The sequence below is a fragment of the Merops nubicus genome, unplaced genomic scaffold (genome assembly GCF_000691845.1).
Source record: "Merops nubicus isolate BGI_N331 unplaced genomic scaffold, ASM69184v1 scaffold11996, whole genome shotgun sequence".
NCBI lineage: Eukaryota > Metazoa > Chordata > Aves > Coraciiformes > Meropidae > Merops > Merops nubicus.
Window position 1 is genome coordinate 40,524 of NW_008616971.1, and position 23,438 is coordinate 63,961.

The following is a 23,438-nucleotide window of genomic DNA, read 5'->3' on the forward strand; positions in this document are numbered from 1 at the left end:
ATATTGAATAGAACCTGGCAAAGAGGACAGATTCTCCTCATCTCAGGAAGCTCCACTCAGCTGGCATAAAATCCTGAGAATTTAAATAAGCTTTCAATCATTGCAAGCCTGTCTCTGAGGAAATTTGTAACAGAACCTTGTTCCATAGTTAGCCTATGTCATGTGGAGTGTGTCCCAAAGGCCCCATAAAAATCCAGGTACTTTGTACCTCCTGCTTTCTTGTGCTCTTCTGCCCCACCCAACAGCCCTGCTGCCTTGTCAAAGATGGCAACTGAGCTGCTTTGCCATCATTCATTTTTGACAAATTCACACTGGCTGTTGCATATTAACATATTACTCTCTAAGGACATACAAATTACTTGTTTAAAAAATTATTTACTGTGTCGAAATGACTTTGCAGCCGCCCCTGTCTTCAGACAGGTTTCTGCTGTACACTGGCTGGAGCAGAGTGGCTCAATATTGGTGTCCTGCTCTAACACCCTGCCTGCTCAGGGCACAGGCACATGCTGCACCCAGCCCACCCTTACACAAACTACCCCAAATGAGCAAAACCATCTCAACAATAAAAAGACACCTCTTTGGTGTTTGAATTTCTAAAATATTGCAAGTGTAGAGGAGTACAGGGAACTCAGGAAAAAATGTTCTTGAAGGCATGCCTCAGGCTCTGCCTGAGAGAAACCACAATTTGTTCCCTTTCTTTTTCTGTCAAAAACAGTATCTCTGTTGGACACCTTAATCTTGGTCATTATTGCATTTTGACATAAAGCTTTGCAAATCTTTCAGGTAGGGTGTGTTTTTTGATGAATTACCTTGTCTTAAATTTTATAAAATATTAAATAATCATTTTTTCTTATCATCCCAATAGCTTCTCTGTATTTTTAATTTATCTGTAATAAAATTATACTACTGATTCAATATACTTTGTTGTGGGAGATTTCAGGAGAGAAAGCTGATGAAGAAATTATGACAAAAGAGAATCTGATCTTATTTACACATGGAAACAAGCATCTCACCATCTAACTCAGAACTTTTTTCTCTTGAAATTATAGTAACCATGAGAACAAATTCAGCAAACAAATGAACCTTCCCATTTTGAAAATATAAGCTATTAAGCCATATCTATGATCTATGAAAGGTGCTTAATTCCATCTCCATGCTTCCTATGGTTAGATGCTGCCCTCTCTTCTGTCTTATTTTTCCCCTATTTAGACATTAAGCAGAACTTTCCTTTACAGTAATCAATTACCACCTCTTGGTCTTTTTGGACAGCTGAGCTACTGGCACGTCTGTTTCACTGAGTGAAAGCCTCAGAGACACCTAAAATACTTACAGGAATCTGGGAAGTTGTTCTTGCTTGCTATTTGAAATGGGCACCTAAATACTTGAAATGAAATGAAAAATCTGAAATGACCACATGAAATAGCTATTTCTTAGAGACTCCCTGCCTAGACAGAGTTTTTATGGTAAGGCCTGTGTGCTTATAACAGCTCCACCTGAAAAACTAGTGCAGCTTTTTTAGCTCTCCTTTGTATTTGTTACAAGTAAGGGAAAGGTTTGATCTAAAATTCCATCATCTGTACATCAAAAACTCTGGTCTAGTCCTGTCTTTCTCTAAACTCCACATTTCTCCTCCTGTTAGCATCTGGGTCACTTTCTCTACTTGAGCAGACCCACTAAACCAATGCATATCAATTAGAAATAGTAAGAAATACTCATTAAATATCAATAGAAATCTATCACTTACCTTGCTGTTAACTAATAATAATAAGAAATACTTTGAAGTCATTTTAGGGTCTAGCTATGTCAACATTAGCAAGTGATGTGCCTACTAGCATGGAAACTGGGTAGTGAAACAGTTTGTGCTGATCTCCTGATGCCTATGCTCCCTACATGCATTTTAGAGGTTTTAATTCCTAGTGACCCCAGTCTAGTCCCACTGACTAAACTCCCATCAGTGGCTGGAGCTCATCTTTCATCTTTGTTTCACCCAACAGAAGTCTCCTCTGGTGCATCTGACACTGCTCTACAATTCAAATGAAAGCAAATTTGGAAATTTGCTTATGTGGCCCAAATGGAATACAAGTATGCCTGGAATGGTCAGAAAGGCTGCTTTAACATCACTAAATAATTCTATATTAGCAGAGATTAGCTAATATTAGTGGCAAAATGAACATGATAATTTCCAGTGTTAACACAAATTGGATTAAGCAAAAATAGAGCTAAAATAAATAGAGCTCCTTGTAAAACATGAGTATCTATAAAACTTCTCCTGAATGTAGCCCAGTTAAATAAGATGGCAGAGTAGGAAGGGGAAGGATGCTGCTTTTAAAATTAATCAGCCGTTACACTGAGTAGTCAAAATAGGGCTTGTGCTTATCCTTTCCATACTCAAATGGTCTGCACTTGAGTGAAATCTCAGTTTAATTTCCAAAAAGTGCCTTACTCCTTAACCAAAATGTTTTTAACTCAAGGGAAAAAGAACATGAAACAGTGCAGGCTGTAGCCTGCACCAATGAGACTAAATGGTGTCAAGAGTTTTGGGCAGTAGCCTTTCATATGTATTATTTGCACTCCTTCTGCTCGAATCTTTGCACAAAGCATTCTAATGTAGAAAATTTAACAAAAGTAGGTAGAGAGCTAATTAAAAGATGCCAAGAGGGAAACTAAATCTCACTTTGATTCCTGCTTCTTACAAACAGAAAAAATTAGTTTTTAAAAAATCCAAGGTCACATTTTCTGAGGGTTTTTTCAGTCTATATTTATTAATCTCAGGTTTGCACCTGCTTCTACACTCAAACATCTCTATCTCTGTTTTCTGTATTGCATTTTTGGACCCAGATGTGGGTTTCATACATAGCATGCAGATGCAAATGCTAAACTGGAAAATGCAAATGCTGTGGATGATTGGGAAATGGAGCCTTCTCTGTATGAGGCCTTCTTGGCATTCTGTAGCAGAATGCAGATTTTATAAATTTCATTAAAATACAGAATATGCAGGTATATTATTCTTATTTTTTAAATGAAAAGAACTGTGTATTTGCTTAAGACAAGAAATTTTCAGAATTATCATTGTTTATTTTTTCTTCACTGGAAGCAAATATATGTTATATTTTACTGAAACATTGCCTATATTTTTGTGCACATAGTTTGATTTGATTTAATTGTAAACCTGTTCTTTTTAAGAGAAACCATGCAGTAATATTACCGTGACTATTCTCAAACAGATACCAGCTGATTTACACATAGAAGCTCAACTTTTTGTGAGTAAAATATGAAAAAAAAAGGGAAGCTTCAAACTCACTCATGCATCAGTGACCGCACCACCGTGTTTCCGTGCACATGAGCCTCGAAGAACAAGGTGTACAAGTATGGCAGCAGTGAGTATCTGATCCGAAGCGTAGCACGGGAGATCTTGGCAAACTCTCCTCCAAACACAGCTGGGTCTTGTTCCTGTTAAGGAAAAGCTTTGACTTGTGTTGAGCATTTTAACAGAGAGCCTGTGTGGAACCTAAGGAGAGCTGTGGCTGGCGTAACGCCGTGGAAATGAATGCTTATGTAGGGGAAAAGCACGGATTTGCAAACTGAAAGTATGAAGAACAACATCCATTATCACCAAATTAATATTTGTGTCATACAGCCCACGGCAGTGCTGATACGGGAAGGAGTTACATCTCCTTTACTTCCTCCTGTCTGACCTTCTCCAGTGCTAAACTGAGCCAGCTAACAACTCACACAGCTCCCTTCCTCCTTCACAAAATTTTCCTATAATCCTCAGTTTTCTCATTAAAATTGAAGAATGTAGCATGAATTCCAACAATAATGAAACACTAAAGGAACAGCAGTAACAAAGTCTTTTTCAATATTTAGTGCTTTTCGGACAAGAAAAGTATTAATTAAACCATTTGAAATCCCCAGTGATTAGGCAAAGTGGATATTTAAGATTTTATTTTACCACTAAATTAATACTAATTAAACGCAATGTTTCAGTTAAATTTCTCCATTATTACGCTTACATCAGAATTAGTCACTGACAATATTCACTTTGGCTTTGAGCTCATGAACCTCCATCCATTATTTCCAAAATTGCACTATATTTTTACCAGTATTCTGACACTGTACAAATATTGCCTAAATTCACAAAACAAACAAACAAACAAACAAACAACAAAACAAACCAACCCATGGTCAGATTTCTTAGGTGATGCTGAGTCACCCAAAATGTCTTATTCATTTCTTGCCATGAACCCAATGTTTTAAATGGTTTTATTGGATTACTTAAATCCAAGTGTATCTTCTGTTACTTCTGTCATTCACTCAACAGTGAGTTGCAGCTCACGGCACACAGACCCATTGCTTTTTTCCTCCTTATTAAATTGTGCATGTGTGATTAATATCCACTCACACAGGTCAGGCCCTTTTTGCATGCTCAGAGGACCAAGCAAACATACATAGATAAGGTACCTCTAATTTTAGTGGAGAGGTAAATAAAAAATATTCAATATCAATAGCAGCAGCTAACACCTCACAGACATTTGTTCTCCTAGAGAGAAATATCTCAGCATATCTCAGGGATCTACAGGGTAATTCCTGATCCTCTCAATGACAGCACTGTAGCTTATTATTCTTGGATGTGCACCATTGCTGAAAGTCCATCACACATTTAAGGTGAGACAGAGGTCTTTCTGGGGGTGTAAATGTTGCAACATTTTTATGATGCAACTTCAGAGAAAACTGAAGGTTAGCTAATAACCTGAGCTCCAGCATTGTACAGATCAGTTTAAAGAATAATAAAAAAAAAAAAAAAGACATTTATTGAGCTAGCAGAACCATTTTATCATGGTTGCAGATAAATACAGTGTACTTACAAAGGCTGAAAGACCTTCAAATTGTTCACAGTTAGAAAAAAACTGGTATTTCTTTCCATCTGTGACAAGTCTGGAAAGGATGGCAAGTCAAAGCCAGGGCATGGGTCTGGACTGACACTGCACTTCTTCATCCTTTTCATGGGCTCATTGGCCTTTTTCAGTCTTTGTTGCTTCTTGGCTGATAATACTGTCACTATCACTCTCTCTCCTTGGAGTTGTCATATATTTGTCTGGAGTTTCTAACTGTGGTGTTTGTCTGAAACTTGCTTTTAAACAGCAAGGATGGTGTAAAATGCCTTCTCCCATTCCTGCAATACCTATTATAGTTACAGAAGTACTGAAACAAAAACTGAAGTAAACAAGAGAGTAGGAAGATGTGCTGACACCGGCTCTTGAATAAAGTCTGGGCTTCAGTAGGGAAAAGATGGAAAGAATAAATATCACCAGCAGTGTGAGAAGACTATTTTCTGTCATTCAAAGAACACAGTAAACATTTCTGCATGGCTTTTGGATGTTAGATACTACATATTTTTCAGCATTTCTATGTCATCTTTATGACATTATGGATGGGAAAAATTTACACTTCACCATGCAATTCCTGCTCTCGGTATGGCACTCCTTATCTCCCACTGCTCCAGTTCACCTGAGAATTGGCAGGTTAATTTCTGAGAAAGTAATACAAATCACTGTTGTCATTACTGTAATCATAGACTACAGCTTTGTGTAACCTTGTTTACTTACCATATTTCCCTCTGCGTTGTGGTTTCTGGAAAATGGATAGAAAGAGCCAAGCTGCATCCAGCGCAAGCAGAGTTCGTAGGTAGTGTTATAGTTAAACCCACAGATATCAGCACCGATCTACAGAAAAATAAAATCCTTGGATAAGTGTTTGTGCTTGTAACTGAGGACCAAAAATGTGAAACCTATTTCTGATGAGTTTATAAGAATGCTCCACAATACAGATTTTTTTGGGACTGAGATTGTACTGGCTCCTAGATCATTAACATCACTGTGGAAGATCTGAATGTATTTCAATAATTCTCTGAATTCTCCATCCCAGCTTGCAAAACCAGGAATACGTGGAGGGACCTCAATGATAGAATACATAATATAAAGAAATTGGTTTTGGATGGCATGCAGTGATTTAATCTGAATCTAGCAGTGCTATTTTTGTTTCTCTTCAGTCAGCCAAGATTGATGACATTTAGCTTTTTTTAATCAGCAGTTCCTCATGCTGTGGAGGCCGTTACTGCTGGCCACCTCAGGCAGCTTGCTTCAGAAACCATCTGAGTTAACTTAAGGTGATATGGTCTATGAGCCAGCAGCTGCCTGAAGGACTTACGTAGGGGATGCCAAAGAGGTTGAATTCCAGCATTCCAATGATTGAATAGTGCATGTCCTTCCACTGAGAGAAGTTGTCACCCAGCCAGTGACCCCCATGCTTCCCACTGCCAACAAATGTAGACCGACTCAAGACAAACGCTCGCTTTCCAGTTGCCTGCTAAGAAATGCAACAAGATCATTAAGAATAAGAATCACAGCTGAAAGAGTCATAGGGTATCAAGCTGAGTATTCAGGCACAATTTTATCTGAAGGAGTGTTTTTTGTCAAGAAATTATTATTGTGGTCTCAAGTCACATGAAAATGTGGCTGCAAAACTTCAACTAATAGTAAGTTTTACTCAGTGGCCAAAAAAAATACAAAACTAAAATCTGCCGGACAAAACAATTTGTTTCAGGCATTTTTAGTCTTTCTAGAAAATAATTTATGTTTCATTTCTTCTCAACAGTGTCTCAAACTGAAAAATTGAAATGTAATTTCCTTTCTGTATTAGTACATTTAATTCAGTATTCTACAGGTTCCTAAAAACTAGTATAATACAGGTTTGGGGTTTTTTTCAGTATAGGATTTATTTACAGATTTGAATTGACAAAAAAAGCTCTAATATCCTGGAATCAAAAGCAAAAACAAAAAATCAAAACAATATCTTCTTAAAAAGAAGTAATAGAGAAATCAAAAATGTAATAATTCAAAATGTCACCCCATTCCTATAGTATTTCCTCTGCTTCTTGTCTTTGTTTGATATATGAGGTTTCATTCCAGAATTAGTGATCTAATAAATTTTTCTTTGCCTTTTGAAAATAATTTTGCTGCATCGTCAGAAAATCAAGGAAGTGCAATATGCCTTATTAAATTTGTGGCAAAATTCCTCAACATAGGATGATCTCTACATAATTACATATTGTAATAGTACATATTGAAGGAACTCAGTTTCAGCTCTGCTTTAATATTATTTGGGCAGCACAGCTTAGATTCCCTGGGAAATCCTAGCATGAAATAATGAATCACTTTGTTCACCTTCCACCTCTTTTTCCCTTAATGAGATTAGATCGAGAGCACTTCCATCAATATTTGTAGTGGTGAATCTTCAGCATTGGCTATGTAATGGCACAGAGCCTGTGAAATGCTTCAATGTTGTTTTCTGAAGCAAAAACCCCAACAACTTTCGTGCAAACCTAAACACATTAACCTTATGGGCCATATGCAGCAAAGAGTGCAATTCTTGAACCATGCAGGACCTACTGGTTCTGGGTTGTGAGTGCACTGCTGGGCCAAATAACTACACAAGATCCCATGTGTTTTGTATAAATGCATTTTGGAGCCATTTCATGCATGTCCTGCGTATGAGTCCTCTCCTCTGTCTGTGCACCACCAATCTGGCTCTGCTTGTAAATGTGGACAACATTGGATCAACTCAGTTATGACCTAGAGCTACATAAACAACTTGCAAGAAGTAATTTCTCGAATAAATTTCAGTCTATTATGAACTATTGCCGAACAGGTCCTAATGTTGTCAAATGTATTTGTGGACTGAAATTATTTACAGAATATCTTGAGCAAAAAAACACTTGGCATTAAGCTATACACAAGCTGATTGCTGATGGTTCAAGTATCCAGAGTCAAGCCATTTGACACAGGACAGATCCTGTTCTCTGACTGCATTAGAATAACTCCTAGGATTGTTTTTTTGTACAATTATAAACTTCTCATTTGTTTTCAGCCAATATCCTGCAACTGATGCTGGTTTGCTAAATATTCCTGTCAGTAATTTAATTTAGTATAATATTTGTGAAGAGTGAATGCAGAAAGGGTATACAACCAGCATTGAAAAGAAATGTGTTTGGGAAACTCAAATGATTCTGTATGAAAAGTTCTTCACCAAAGCTCCCAGCTTTGCAGCGAACCTGGCCTCTGCTTATGCTTTTGCTGGTGCTCTGCAGCCTTGAAGGACTCTCTACATTTGGCTGAGCAAAATAAGTGTTTCTTTCATAAGGAGCCCTGGACTCAAGTGCTGTGGGAATGCAGAAGGTTCACAGTCTTGGGGGAAGCTTCAAGGAGCCGTGCAGCCGTAACCGTCCCAACAGTGCTGGTCTGGGTTGGTGTGGCCAGGACAGTGGCTGAAGGTGCTGGGGCAGATATGCTGGCACATGAAGCTTTTCCTGCTAAATTCACAGGGTTTGTCTCAGGCAATTGGCTTTGCTGGCACAGAGCCTGCGTCTGATGAAGAGGGAGGCTGAGAGAAGTGGGGTTGTTTAGTCTGAAGAAAAGGAAGCTAAGGAGAGACCTTATCACTCTCTATAACTACCTGAAAGGAGGTGTTAGAGAGCTGGGTGTCCATCTCTTTTCTCAAGTAACAAGTGACAGGACAAGAGGAAATGGCCTCAAGTTGCACCAGGGAAGGTTTAGGTTGGATATTAGGAAAAATTTCTTCACTGAAAGAGTTGTCAAGCCCTGGTAAGGAAGATTTGGTAGAGTTAGATTAATGGTTGGACTTGATGATCCTAAAGGTCTTTTCCAACCTGAACAATTCTATGATTCTATAAGAAAACCAGCTCAGGAAGACAGGCAAATCCAAAGTCTCTATTCAAGCACTGCTATCAAGACACTGTATGGTTATGTGCACCCCGGTGTGCAGAGGACAAAGCCCCGTGGAGAGACCAGTGATGGGAGTGTCTTTGCTGAGGTTGGGGCATAGGGGCCCAAAAATCATGCTAAGTCCCATATGTCCTAGCTGGACTGAGTGGCCAGTGAGGTCCAGGGTTCAAGGGCTTTCTGCTTCTCTTGAAAGCTGGATGCTCTTCAGCCAGGCTCACGAGAGCTGGCAAACTGCTTCTGGATTTTATCCAGTACTTCCCTTCCCCCAGGCTTGGCATATAAAATACAACTGCATCAACACCATAAGCAGGCTCACTTAGCCATGTCCTCTGGATGCTGTTACAATACAACCGCTGAAAATGAGTGCTAAATACTGAAATAAGCCAGCACAAGGATTCCTGCTTTGACACTTATGTTGCAGTATTAAACTTATCCATATTTTAGCTCAGTCTCTGCTGGAAAAGGCATAATTTGCCCATTTGATTTGATCCAACAGCTATCTTTCCACTGTCACTCTAACTTCATGGCAACAGTCTGCCTGCAGAAGCTAGTTCTGAGTGCTTCCCAGCTGCAAAAGGAGTTCTACAGTAGCCAATGGCAACTGTGCTGCAATGTAGCTCTGCCCTCCTGGACCAACAGAGCCTGAAGCCAAAATACAAAATGCTGCTAGCTAGGAACCAGAGGCAGGTCCAGAAGCAGCCGGGGAAGCTGCGTGGTTCAGATCCTTCACTGGCAATGCTAGAAACTCCTTTGCTTGGGCCAAGGTAATGAAGGAAAAATTCTCCTGGTGCCACACAAAGCTGTTTCTGCAGCAGCTGCACGTGAGCAGGAATTAATGGAGGGTAGGAACATCTTGCTCTAGTTGTACAAAAGCTGAAGAGTTAAGCCCTACAACTAGATCCTGATTTTAGCTAAGAAAATTAAAATGGGAAAAGATTCTATTTCTTCTCCCATGATACTCTTTTCTTGAAACTTCTTAATAAATGACAAAGAGTAAAATGAAGCATAGGGCCGTTTCGTATAGATACTATTACAGATTTCCAAAGTAACATCAGTGCCTTTTAAAATGTATTTCAATCACTTGATACCTGCTTAGAAATACTTAGAAAACTTACTGGAAAGTCGGTGCAGTCTGTGACCAGCCGAAGAGAGAGTGTGTGTTGTAATGCTCTCCAAGGTAAGTCTTGGAGTCAGGACACAATGTCTTTTGCGCCAGGGAATGATCAGAAATTCCTGAGAATGATACAAAACACTGTAAAATTATATACATCACAATTCAAATCTGTTCAGATTTCCACTCACTTAGGGGCAAAAGCACTAAAGGAGCTGGGAAGAGGAAAATCTGAAGAAGTGCCAGGCCTGCACTGATTAGAAGTTAGCATGTAGCCATGAATATCTGCTTGCAGACAGGCATATGTGTCCTCAGGAGGGTGAGAGGACTGAGTAAACACTGCTAATTAATTCTAAGTTTTATGTCCAATAATTCAAAATATCTCTACAGATAGAACGTATTCAGTAAGTAATAGCCAGAAAGAAAACTTCTGCATTGCTGGATTAAGAGTACACTTACATATTCTTCTACATAGTGACAAATTTTACTTAAAAGCAAGAATGTTGCAAGAAAAAAAAAGACCAGAACCATAAATTCAGATGCTCAGGGAACCTTTGTGGTTGTGTGAAACCATAAGACCTCACTTTGCATATCATTCCACTGCAAGTGTAGGTAGGCAGCATGATTTGGCTCTATCACGGCAAAATTCACAGGTGAACTCAACTCTGGCCCCTCTCTCCCCCTGAGGCATCCAGGACCAAAAGACAGCAAGAGTAATGGCACAGCCCCAAACAGCACTGCGAGCGGTGAGCTGGGACTGGCAGAGCTGTGCAGGGAGGAAAAAGCCTGAGGTGCAGCAGTCCACGGGGTGTCATCTGTAGTGGCCAGATATGCAGCACAGAGGAGAGCCAGGTCAGATTACAGTGGGTATATCCACGTGTGGATGGATTATCCAGTAACCCTTTCTATCAGCAGGTCACAGGCAGCAGAGGCAGCAGTAGCTTTTTGCCTCCAGTAATAGTCAGGGGTAGCCCTGATGTTGCTGGCACAGCACTGGTTCAGTGCTGAGCCCAGGGGAAGCAACATGAGGGACAAACTGTTTGCACAGATGCTGCCTGGCCTTCGATCCCATAATAAGGAGGTGCTAGTAAAGCCCATTTGGTGAGGAAAATGTGATTCTCATCGATCTGCCGGTAACCTCTGTGAAAATACCATGTGAAGTTCAGTGGAATTGGGCAAGTTAGATGTTTGGTTTACATAAAGTGCTTTTTTCTAGCAATGGAGTTGAAAATGTTATAAAATCCTCTCAAAAAATGTAAGATAGATTCTCAAATATTCTTCTTTTGCATGCTTAATTAGGTGCGTGCACTATTGTAATTGTTTCTCCACGAGCAAGTAATCTCACTGCCTAATCACACTTTACTGTATGTTTGCAGTGCATTACTACAAAGTGCATTTCTCTGCACCTGAAGGCTCATTAGCCTCTGCTCTGCTGTGCCACCACAGCTGGAATCCTTGTGTTTGGATCTTTAGACACAGACTCCAGCGTGGCTGATCTGCATCAGAAACAACATAATTTATAGGCAAGTTCCAAGTAGCTTTGGCTGATATGGCTTTGAAGAAGACACTAAGGTTCTGAGGAAAGTCACACTTAATGTCCTAGTGGCACTTAATTATTAGCCCCATAAAATTAAGGTGGGATATGAAAGAAAATGCCACAAGCCTTATTTTCGTGCTTTGTTCTTATTCTGAGTATTTTGTATTCTGCCTGAGTAATACTGACTATTTTACAATTGCATATTAATCTTGAGTATAAAGTGTTTTATAGAAAATTGATCTGAAGGACATCTGGTTTTACAAGGTCAAACCATGGTTACGTGTAATCACGGTTATAATTCAGGTAAGGAGTCTGCATTGACAAAAAGCCAGAGGCACTGAGACTGGGACTTGCACAGATACAGTCATGTAAGACAACAGCGAGCCCCCCAAACCCTGCCAACCTCAGGAAGGTCCTAGTGTCTTGTTGGACTCAGCAGCTTAGGTTCCACTTTACACTAATACCAGTCAAGGCTTTGACAGCCAAGGGCATGCACAATATTGGCATAAAGTGGAATGTCTATCAAAGCCCTTAAACACTGGTTGAAAACCGATCTTCTGCACCTTGGTAAAAAATGCCTTGGGGTCCTGTCTGTCTCTCTCTCCAGAAAAAGCTTACAACAGCCTTCCAGTACCTAAAAGAGCCCTAAAATAAAGCTGAAAAGGTATTTTTTTACACAGGCATCTAGTGTAGACAAGGGGTAAAGGTTTGAAACTGAAAGAGGGTAGATTTATAATAGATAGAAAGAAGAAATTTTGGTGGTGAGACACTGGAACAGGCTGCCCAGGGAAGCTGTGGCTGCCCCCTCCCTGGAAGTGTTCAAGGCCAGGCTGAATGGGACTTTGAGCAAGCTGGTCTAGTCAAACAAAATCCTGCCCATGGCAGGGGGGTTGGGCTAGCTGATCATTAAAGGTCCCTTCCATTCCATGATTCTATGATATGATTTTAACACTGTGAGTAGCAAGAAGACATAGGTGCATATGTGCCCAAGAAGAAGCAAGTCAGAGAGAGAAGCTAGGCTAAAAACACACCTTTCTTTAGCACCCCTCATTGTCCTTACATATGTAGATGTCAATGTCTGTAAGTCTGATTCCTCTATAATGACTCAGACTTCAACAGTAGTTGTCCTAGTTGTCACAAAGCTCAGCTTCATGGCTCCAAAGCCACTTTATAAGTCCACCCCTCAGTCCTTTATTTGTGAGAGTAAAGGGAGCTTTGCTGTTTTGATCATCTTCCCCAAAGTCTCAAACCTTTTTTTTTTTGCAGCTCTGAATGCTGACAAAAATGGAGGTAACTTAATGCAAAGGTGGAAACGTCTCATCGTTTCCTGGGCTTTGGACAATGACAAGATCCACAGGGCCAGTATGCAACAGTTACAACCAGCAGTTTCCCCTCAAAGAGAGCAAACACCAAATTCATAACAAAAACCTCTGCTTCTAGTTTCAATCATTTACAATCTTTTTATAGCATTTTGTCATCCTTCTGTTATATTTATGTTTCTCTAGTATTCAGAGTGAAAAGAAATGAAATTTAATAAATAAAATGTAGAAGTCACATGACAGTACAACAGCCTGAAGGAAAAAAGGGACGTTTCCAATATTTCACTGTCAACTCATTCATGTATCAACTGCCTGCTGCACATTAGCATTGCTTGGGCAGCTGAGCTTTCCTGGGGAAATGTTGGCTAGATTAATTGCCAAGACCATGGGCACTAATTGTAAGTACTCATGGCTTCCTGGGGAAGAATGAGCATGTAATTAACTCGGTGACTGGAAGAGGTGTTCCCATTCCCATGATCCCATAGGCTTGGCCATTTTAAAACCTATTTTTATCCCATTTCTAGTAAGGCAATGAAAATTTCTTTCCTAAGAGAAAGAAAAGATACTGAACTAAGGCATCAGGAAGATGCCACCTTCCCTGTCATGGTTTGTGGAAAAGGCAGAGACTGCCCATCCCTGGGACTAGTGGTGGTGATGGTAAGGCAGAAGGGTTACTCCTTCCATAAATCTGTAGCTGAGTGCCTGGGCCTTTCCTTGATGCAGCCCACTTGCTCAGAGAATGGCAAGGAAGGCCATTTTCCTAGTCCTGTTACAAGGCAGCCCCAGAGACAGAGGAATATGGCTGATGCTTGATACTCCACCAAAGATGAGACAGTGGAGTCCTGAAAAAATATGTAACTGAACAGGCAGGAAAAGAAGGAAAATGAAAGGAAGTATTTTTTTTCTTAAAAATAACCTATCCAGTATTAAAAAAAGACAAAACAAAACAAAACAAAAACAAAAATCAAGACTGCCAAGAAAACATTTTACTTACTAGGAACGTACGGAGGGTTATTGATGTTATTAACAGCACATCCAGGAATTTGGCCTTTTAAGAAATTGGATGGTTCATTCATATCCTTTAATAAAGAGAGTAAGACACATGTCAAAAGCCTAATTTTTTTTTTTTTTTTTTTTAAAAGAAGGGAAGGCAAATATAATGAGACATACAATCCAGATCCCATCATAGTCGAGGACATCCTTAAGCTCCAGACACATCTGGGTCCACCACTCAACTGTCCTGGGATTGGTGTAATCAGGAAACACTGAATCTCCAGGGGGCCAGGCCTAGAGATCACAGAAAAAAAGATTGGTTATCTTCTTGTTTCTGTTACACAGCTGCTTTATCACTTTGAAGCAGCACTAGACCAAATCCATGAGAGAATTTCATAAACCAACCTTTCCAACAGCAGGAGTTACACCATCGGAGTTGTTCACCCAGACTCCCATTTCCTCTCCAAGCTCATAAGGCCTGTAAGTGCCTGGTTCTTCATCCTTAGCTATGAAAGGGTCCTGAAAACAATGATTACACTTCCATTTTCTTAGTCCTAAAGGTAACAATTAGTTTTCTATTTGTAAAATTTAGAAAAATTTGGATTATGTTCTTGATGCAGATTGCAATAATTTTAGAAGAAAATAGCATTACAATTTAACAAGACTTAAGAGCACAATAATGAAGGAAAAGTCATTAAAGGTATTTTGTGAGTGATCCTTGTATAACACAAAAGTGATGTGAAATTATTCAATAACCTCATGTTTATTTTTATGAGAGATTCTATGTTTTTAAAGAGGCACTAGATTTTACTTTCCTCCTGCCAAGGTCTCCACTTGGCAGAGCGGGGTGCCATGCTGGGCATTCCCACACTTGGACACCTCTGTGTTTCCTCCAAGGCAATCCTCATTCTAACTGCCCCAGCATCAGCAGCTCAGTGCTGGAATAACTGAAACATTTAGAGGGGCTTGAAGCTGGGAGACATCCAACCTCAAAAGGACCTCATTAGCCCTCCCTTCAGATTCAGAGTCAGACAAGGGTGCTTTATGCCTGTCTGGTGCAGAATAACCCAACTCAGACGTGCCTGCGGGGCCATACGTCTCTGTTCTCCCCAGGCACGAAGACCTCAGCGTTTTAGACCCTATAGCTAGTCCTTACTAACCCTTTCACTGCTTGGGCTGGTCACCTCCTGCCGTTGCTGCCAGTGACATTGACACCACCAGCTTCTCTGCCTCAGGATGGCTATCAGTGTCCACCAAGTTCATCAAAAGGGACAACATAATCTGTTCTTGAAGAAGATGGTAGCCCATCACGCCAGTAAGTTATAAAGTTAGGAATACTTTGAGATGCCAGTGAATGAAGAGATACTGTTCAACTCTGTTCAGCAGTCAGCTGGAACTAAAAGGAGGTAAGTGTGCTTTCCAGTATGACCCTAACTGGAAGCAGCTATCTGCTTTTTGTTATTTGAAATGGAGGAAGGTTGTAGCCATTTTAGAAGAAGGGAATTCTTTACTTTTCTATTAGAAAATGTTATTCCCTCAGGTTCTTCTTTAGGCAAAACCTTTCAGCTGTAAAATGCGATGGGGAAAAACACCACTGAAACAATTCTTCCATTCACTTATTGCTTGTGCAATAATTTAAGTGAACTTTAATTAAAATGTAATAGAAGTCTGACTAATATATATCTTAAGAACAAAATATCTGGTCCTAAGTGGTAAAATTCTTTAGAGACATCTTTTAAAGCTCATTTTAATACCTGAATTAATTGTCTGATTTACCTGTAAGCCCTCTTGTAGCTAAAGCCCTGGTGAGGAAATTATATTCTACCATGCCTCAAAAAACAAAAGCCCCTGCTAACTGCCTAGATTAAGTGCAAAATTGTGCTCAACTTTGCCTGTCTCGCTCCAGTATTACCTCCATAAAAAGTACAAGTCCTTTACATTTTTAACTTGTTTTATAGTTCAGCTTTGGAAAAGAGAAAAAATGTCCATATGCAATAACTATCTTATAATTGTGGAAAAGATGTCTCTCAAGGGATCTGAAGGCTGGAAGAAGTCATCTTTATTAGCTTCTCCTAATCCAAACTTTTTGTTTCCTTCAGCTGAAAGGTTATTTTAGTGCATATAACTAATATATTATACAGGTTTAGTATCGTATTAAGGAGAACAAAACCCTAATGTGCATTCATGGGCTGTTTGTGGGGGAGGAAGTTCATGTCTGTTAAATGTTCCCCTTAACTCATCTTTTTATCAGCTCTTGGATAGGAGGTGCTGAGCATCCTTAACTCCAACTGTCCTGAAACCTGGGAGCACCCAGGACTTATCCAGACTGATGCGCTTCCACCTAAAGCCCCAAACACGGATTTTGACATATATCCATTAAAACTCATGTCTGGAAATTTTAGCCTTTAGCCTGGACTTCAAAATGTTAAATCTATCAAGCATTATTTTCAATCATGAGCATGTTGCTGTTGGCTTTTAAGTTATTTGTCACTGATGTCATTCATAGCTATTTCTATTTTTAGTGTGAATTATTGGAAGGTATGCAAGGTCTTTCATTAAAACTTCTCTTCAGCAATAATGTTTATCATTTTACATTGTAGTTGTTACTTTTAGAACTTCTTTCTTTGTTTCTAAAGAATCTGTTTATTCTGACTCAGCTGAAGCATGCACATTATTTGGCACAACAATGATTACCAAGTACTAACACTCTTAGGCAAAATATCCCTCGTATGGAGGTGGCCTCTGAAAGAGGTCAGGAGAGAGGAGTGCTGAAGGACTGTGTTTAGAGACTCTGGTAGTAGGGCCATGCTGCTGTCAAGAGACCACAGTCTCTCAGTGCTGCATGCAGGCATGGAAACTGGACTTGCTGATGGCAAGGCACCAACCAGCCCAGCACTGATAGCACAACTGAAGATTAGGGTGCTGTCCTCAGGCAAGTTACTGGTGTCAATACTGTTAGCTGTCAGGATCTGCACTCTGCTTGTGACCATAGTGGTCTGAGATGAGGAGGACTAAACCCATCTCCCCTATATCCATTTACTAGAAGATTTATGTCACTAAGTGAGTGCAATCGGAGCCCATTTTCTGAAATCCTTGGATGGGAGGCAACAACCTGCCACACTGGGGGAACTCACTCGTTACTGTCCCTACTGAAAGCAAATCTAACTAGAAAATTGTTCTTTCGGTATCACACTGGATTACACTTGTCTGTGATTGCAGCTAGCATGGCTTTGCTGTCACTTGGAAATGAAACCCTTTGTACTGTTCCAGCTCCTGACTCAGCTTACGGGAATGCTGTGCATCACTAAAGAGTGCTAACAGTCAGAGTTTGACAGAAATATCAGCAACGATAATAAAGTGAAAATAGAAAAACTTCACTACCGGTCCAACCTATACTTCCCATTAGCTTTTAAAAAAATGAAGAACAAACTGGATCAGCTTTTGCTCTTTCTTGCAAGCTTAGCTAAAGAACTAGACCAGAAGACAGTTACAAGTTAGTGGAAGGAGGAAGTAAGGGCTTCCTATCTGGATTCTCATTACCTCATTGCATGAATTAAGAATTGTTGTTATATTTCTTGCATCTGCCTAACAGCTGAATTTAGATTTATATAGCACCACCTCCTTGCATTGCTCTAGCATATGTCACCTGATAAACTGTAAAGGACTTTTAAAATGTTGTTGAGCTTAAAATCACGAGTAAGAAGATAACATAGCTCATCCACTACACCATGATGGCTTGCCTGTAGCTTCTTAACCAGAAGTATGTGCCAAACAACTGGAGGCATCTTAACTTTGACAAAAAAGAAGTGACTAGCATGCAGATACTGAATGGCAACAGTGTGCATGGGAAGAGCTACACCAAATTCATGGTATTTTGTCGGCACATTCATGGCTTACAAACTTTTTTTCAGATAAACCAACGAATAGGCAGGTGATATTTAATGTTACAGCTGAGAGATTATCTAATTTTTGTATTGAGGATACAAGGAGCCTGAACTGCCTAGTAGTTGAAAAGAGCACTCAGTCCTAACAACACATGTGCTCATTTACCATTTGGTTAGTTGTTTACAATGATGTATCAGGTTAATTTTGGAGTATTTTTGTCTTGAAGTTGCTCTCCATCAGACTAACTTAGAAATCTGTTACAGTTTAAACTCTGTGCCTTGGACCTCCACAGACGGAAATTGTTTTCATTGCTGTACCATGGAGTTTCTCACTATTTACAGCTGCAGAACTGGGACCTTCATGGGAATGTGTCTTTGAGGACAAATTGCTGGCAAACGCTGCTCTGTATAGAGGCTGCCATTTCCATTATCAACATGTGCTTGATCACTTGGGAGGTATGGGGGGTTTTTTATATTTCTAGCAGCAAATGCAACTATAGTTCAACAAAGTGAAGATTAGGCCAATAATAGATACAGAGCAGCTACTTTCAATGAAACTACCAAAAAAAACCCCAGCAGACTGAAGAACAGCAAACCTCGTAACTGTATATTAAGAAGTAAACACTGATATGAGTATCTATGGTGCTGACTAGTCCATCCTCAGTCATATGCTAAACTTTACAACAAATTCTGGAAGAAAAAAAAAAGGACAGGGAGGTACTTCTGACCTATCTATCTACTTGACAAGATATTGTGATTTTTAGATGAGGAAACTGCAGTAGCTCTTGGTTATCTTGACTCCAGTAAACTTCTGATAGACCACCCTAAGTGAAAGAGGAACTGGCCCAAAGTTTAGGACTCTACCGTTTGATCTCTCTTCCCACAAGCCTTTGACTGGATCCTCATGATAAGATGTGGAACGTGGCCCTTGTTTTAAAAGAACTGGGTCAATTTAAGGCACAAACCTTAGTGGCCTGTCCATTATCATTCACCTGGATTAACTGGTCTCCTTACAAGTATGAGCCACAAATACAATGTAGGTAAATGTGACGCAGAGCTTTGTCATATGAGACAATTTTTTTCAGGAAGAAGGAAATATTTCTGTCATTCTCCACACACTGGTGTGGCATCATCTGAGGAGTGCAGTTATGTGCTACACAGGCATATGCATTCAAACTGGGGTACATGTGGCCTGCACTGGGGACCACAGCCTTCCTAGTACTGTGCTCCTGGAGTCTTGAAGAGCAAGGTATTATGCATCTATCAATGATTTCTTAATTTATTTAATTTTAGTATTTCAGTTTCAATGGTCTCCAATTTCCTTGCCACCATTGACACTCACTTAGCAATTCTGATAAAGAGTAATTTCGGCACAAGGTCGTGTTTCTCTGGAGTGAAAGGGCAAACTTTGTTGGAAAAATTGGTGAGGGAAGACAGAATTTTCACTTCTGCCCAAATTAGTTCATGTGATTGTACATCAGTTTTGCTTACAGTTTCAATGTACATTTTCCACAAATTTTCATGCAAACAAATGTCTCTCACACTGATTTAGATAAAAAGTAAATATAAGGCAAGATAAATTGTAGTTGCTAGCTTTCCAGAGTGATTATGAATAGATTTTTTTTCTCCACTATTCAGTTATTTTTGTGTACACATTACACTCGTCTGTTCATTTTCAGGAAAAGTATTGCATGAAAGCAGTCCTCTCTCAACTCAGGCCTGAACAGAGGCAAAATTTCTCATAACTGAGTGGAAAAAAAGTGGAAGATAATTAATGTTATGGTATAGAGGTGGTGCTGGTACACAGATACCTGATAAATGCAGCACATTTAAATATTAAATTTGTGAGAAATTGATATTCGGATCTTCTCAACAAATGACAAAAATGGTAAATCTGCTACAATAGCATGCATGTAGCACCTAGATACTGCAATTAACTCTATGCTGCAAATAGTTCTTATAAGTGGAGAAATAATTAGCAACATCATTAATTTACCAGAATCACAACACTGTGCTTTCCTTCCTTCTTCAGCTGTTGGAGGTACTCTGGCAGACCTGCATAGTTCACTTTATCATAGGTGAAGTCCAGTCGACGTTCCATGTAGTCAATATCAAAATGTTGGACATCCTAAACATTTTTAAAGTAAACATTACATGAGTACTTCATTTAGTTCTGGAGTCAGCACAGGAAAGACACAGAGCTGTTGGAGAGGGTCTAGAGGAGGCCACAAAAATGATCAGAGCACTGGAACAACTCTGCTACAAGGACAAGCCGAGAGAGTTTGGGTTCTTCAGGCTGGAGAGACCTTATTGCAGCCTTTCAATATTTGAAGGGAGCTTATAAGAAAGATGGGAACAGACTTTTTAACAGTTCTTGTTGCAATAGGACAAGAGGTAACAGTTTTAAACTAAACGAGGGTTGATGTAGACTAGATATAAGGAAGAAATTTTTTACAATGAGGGTGGTGAAACACTGGAGCAAGTTGCCCAGAGAGGTCATAGATGTCCCATCCCTGTAAACATTCAAGGTCAAGTCAGATGGGGTTCTGAGCAACCTGATCTAGCTAAAAATGTCCCTGCTCACCACAGAGGGTGTGGACTAGGTGAGATTAAAGGTCTTTTCCAACCCAAACTATTCTATGGTTCTATAATTCTATGATTGAAGTATTTGATATAGAAAATTAAAATGTATGCTACTGCATTTTTAAAGAGTAACTCATGTATGAAATTTATCCTAAGAGACTGGCTATAACAATTGTAAATAGTTGCCAGGCTATATTCAGCTCCTATAAATTTACATGGTAGCAACGGACAAAAAGGAAATATGGAAGTCCTTGTTTAGCAACTGTTTGACAGTGATATGCATCAGAAGCAACATCATTTATTTTAAAAATGCTAACACGTCATACTGCATAACAGTAAATCCACACCAGAGTCCCCTGCTGTGCAGCCAAGAGCAGCACTTGAACCTCATGTTCAAAGCTTGCTTTAAGTGTTCTTTTAAGCATTATAAAGATATTACATAAAAAACAAACAAACAAACAAACAAAAAAACCCCCAACACTTTACATACCTTTATAAACATCTTTTTATTCTGCTGTTCTCTCTGTAGGATAATCACTTTTCCTCTATTATAATTTTATTCATCTCACCTCGGATTTCAAAATTAGCATGGAGAGTGAAAAATTCCTACTTACGTATGGGATGTTGTAGCGGCGCATGCGATCGGCCGTTTGCTTTACAACATCAAGGCTGCCGTAACCCCAGCGGGAGAGGTGAAATCCCAGGGACCAGTAGGCAGGCATGTGTGGGCGTCCAATGGCCTGCAGCAGGAAGGAGGAATACAGAAGTGCAAAGGGATAGATGAAGAAAAGCTATTCGGAAACGCCAGGAGAGGCTCCCGGCTCACTTAAGCTACAAAGATCGGGGCACAGGTATCGCACACCCATGAAATACTCTTTCCTTTCCCAGAATGGCTCGCCATACTTGGCTTCAAAAAGCCCCTTCTCCTGGTGGACCCTTGTCCTCAGCAGAGGCTCTGAGTGACACCTACACTGAGCATCACTTCTAAGAACAACCCAGTGGAAGACAGGTGTGTAAACCCAAGCTAACTTTGAATGAGGGTCTCGCCGAGATCTCGGTCTCTGCACAGAGACACTCATTTACCTGCCACATGCCAGCAGACACCCAACAAGGAGCTTCACTCCACCTGTCCCGTTCCAAGTCCACAAGTCCTTTGGCCAACAGCAGGTAAATCTCTGATGCTACACAGCACAATCAGCTTTCCTAATTTCTCTTGCCCCATCCAGGTGAACTAGCTCATCAGATGTCTGATGTTTATTTGAGCTCTCTGAAGTTTTAATTATATATACACACTACCCTGATGAAATCCAGTTACTTATGACTGACTGCTCCTATTGCTGGCCCACAGCATTGCGTTGCCAGGCACTGATAAACCTCTTCAAGGTCAGTTACTGTTCAGTCCCAAAATTCTCAACTGAAACATGAGGTAATGAGTTAAATATGATTTTATAAATATTTGATTTCCACTGGCTCCACATAATCCAGCTGTAAATTGCATGAGGAAACTCAGCTGAGCGCAGAGGGGAGCAAGGCATCCTGCTCTGCTTCCCTGGTGAGACCTGCTCTGGCAGCCTGGGACAAGCAGCAAGCAACCGTGGTGTGTCTGAGAAATAAGCTGAAATCTGAAACTGCCTCATCAGTACTCGCTGGTATTTTCTGAGGGCCATCTCCTGAAATCCTTACTCTAGTTTTAAACAGCTAGATGCCATGAAATTAACCTTTGTTCAGTATTTCTAACATCCTTGAAGGCAATATGTGAAAATCAAGTAGCTGGTCAGCACCCACGGCTTACAGCTGTTGAATCCCTCAGGCTAAATAACTGTTCCTCCTTTATTTCTTTCTGGCTCTCCATAGTTAGGTAATTATGCTCAGAAGTGAAAAGAAAAAAACTTGTATATTGGCAGCTAAATCTCACCTACTTTAATTCAGTAAAAAAAGGCACTCCTGGCACTCGCATTGCTTGCATTGCTAAGCTCTCTAGAGATCACAACACATAAAGGCACATCTTCCTAGGGGATTTTCTCCAGTACGTCTGACCTGGGAAAGCAATGCTGAACTTGAAATTGCTCTCAAGTACGTCACAGATGCTGGAGCTGGTGGGATGAGAAAACTGCACCAGACAGAAAAACAGAGGCAGGAGAGCAGTAGGGGAAAGCAGAGGATGTTTTAATGTGCCTGAGCTGGGGGGAGACAGGATAAATTGCTTCCAAATGTGGATGGTTTGTGATCAGACAGGTGAACTTGAAGCATTAAGCATTACAAATTGGGCTACACGGTGTGCTTTTGTTTGTTGGGATGCTGCTAGTCACTTCAGAAAAAGCAGGAAGAGGGCAGAACAACTGGTGAGGCTAATGCTTTGAGTCCCTTTGAGAGGGATGCTCGAGCTGAGCAGCACAGCTGCCTTCTACGCCTGCTACTCTTCCTCTTCCACCAGGCTTGTCCCTTTTCACCCTCCTCAACACCTACTTCACCTCTAACTTAGCTGAAGGCCTTCAGAGGAAGTGAGGGCAGCTACCAGCAGCATGCTCGACACAGCTGTGCTTAGCCTTCACTGCAAGCTGCTGCTGGGAGAGCCCTGAACAGATGAAGGTGGCTCCTACCATGTAGACACCCTGCAAGCCAGAACTGAAGTGTCCTGCAGATCATGGCAAGCTTCAGAACAAAAAGTCTGCTTGCTTCTCTGTCACAACTGCACTTGCCATATGGAAGACAAATTCATCTGAGAAGGCAGCAGAACTTGTTTTAGACCAGCCAAGGCTACCAGATGAACTCTGTGAACCCTACTACCTTGTGGTCCTAAAGCAGATGCACATTTTGCCCTTGCTTTCACTACAGTAAACAGAGAGTGACCTCTACAAACAAGGTTAAAAAGATAGACCAAAACAAAAGAATTCCCTAATGAAATAAAATGTTTTGTGCACAGGCTTCTGCCCTCAGACAAGAGGAAGAGGAAAAACCAGCTGATAAAAACTAATCCTGCAGCTGAATGCGGAGCCCAGTGCCCTGGCAGGACTTCTACGTGTCATCCCCTGCCTCTTCCAAGTGGGCTGGGAAACGGGAACAGCCGTAGGAGTGCCCAGCCTGTGCAGAGGCAGCAGGAACTGCTGGGCAGCCCAGCTCCAGGTCCTGCAATACCCCGTGTCACTCCTGACTGCTGAAGACAGCCAGACTGGGACGTTGCCAGTACAACGAGGGACCTGGACAGGCTGG

The 23,438-nt window shown here is 40.5% G+C and overlaps 1 protein-coding gene across 1 annotated transcript in view; it reads right to left on the reverse strand.

Annotated features, from left to right (window-relative positions):
• Positions 1-20,968, reverse strand: part of LOC103775533 (maltase-glucoamylase, intestinal-like) — a gene marked incomplete at both ends in the record, with an annotated part of 32,697 nt that extends 11,729 nt beyond the window's left edge. Inside the window, 10 exons of the mRNA XM_008942994.1 lie at positions 3,302-3,450; positions 5,607-5,723; positions 6,208-6,366; positions 9,020-9,137; positions 9,917-10,034; positions 13,763-13,847; positions 13,939-14,055; positions 14,167-14,280; positions 19,642-19,773; positions 20,843-20,968. Of these exons, the coding sequence (XP_008941242.1) occupies positions 3,302-3,450; positions 5,607-5,723; positions 6,208-6,366; positions 9,020-9,137; positions 9,917-10,034; positions 13,763-13,847; positions 13,939-14,055; positions 14,167-14,280; positions 19,642-19,773; positions 20,843-20,968 (1,235 nt within the window). The remainder of the gene's footprint in view (positions 1-3,301; positions 3,451-5,606; positions 5,724-6,207; positions 6,367-9,019; positions 9,138-9,916; positions 10,035-13,762; positions 13,848-13,938; positions 14,056-14,166; positions 14,281-19,641; positions 19,774-20,842) is intronic.
• Positions 20,969-23,438: the final 2,470 nt, after the last annotated feature.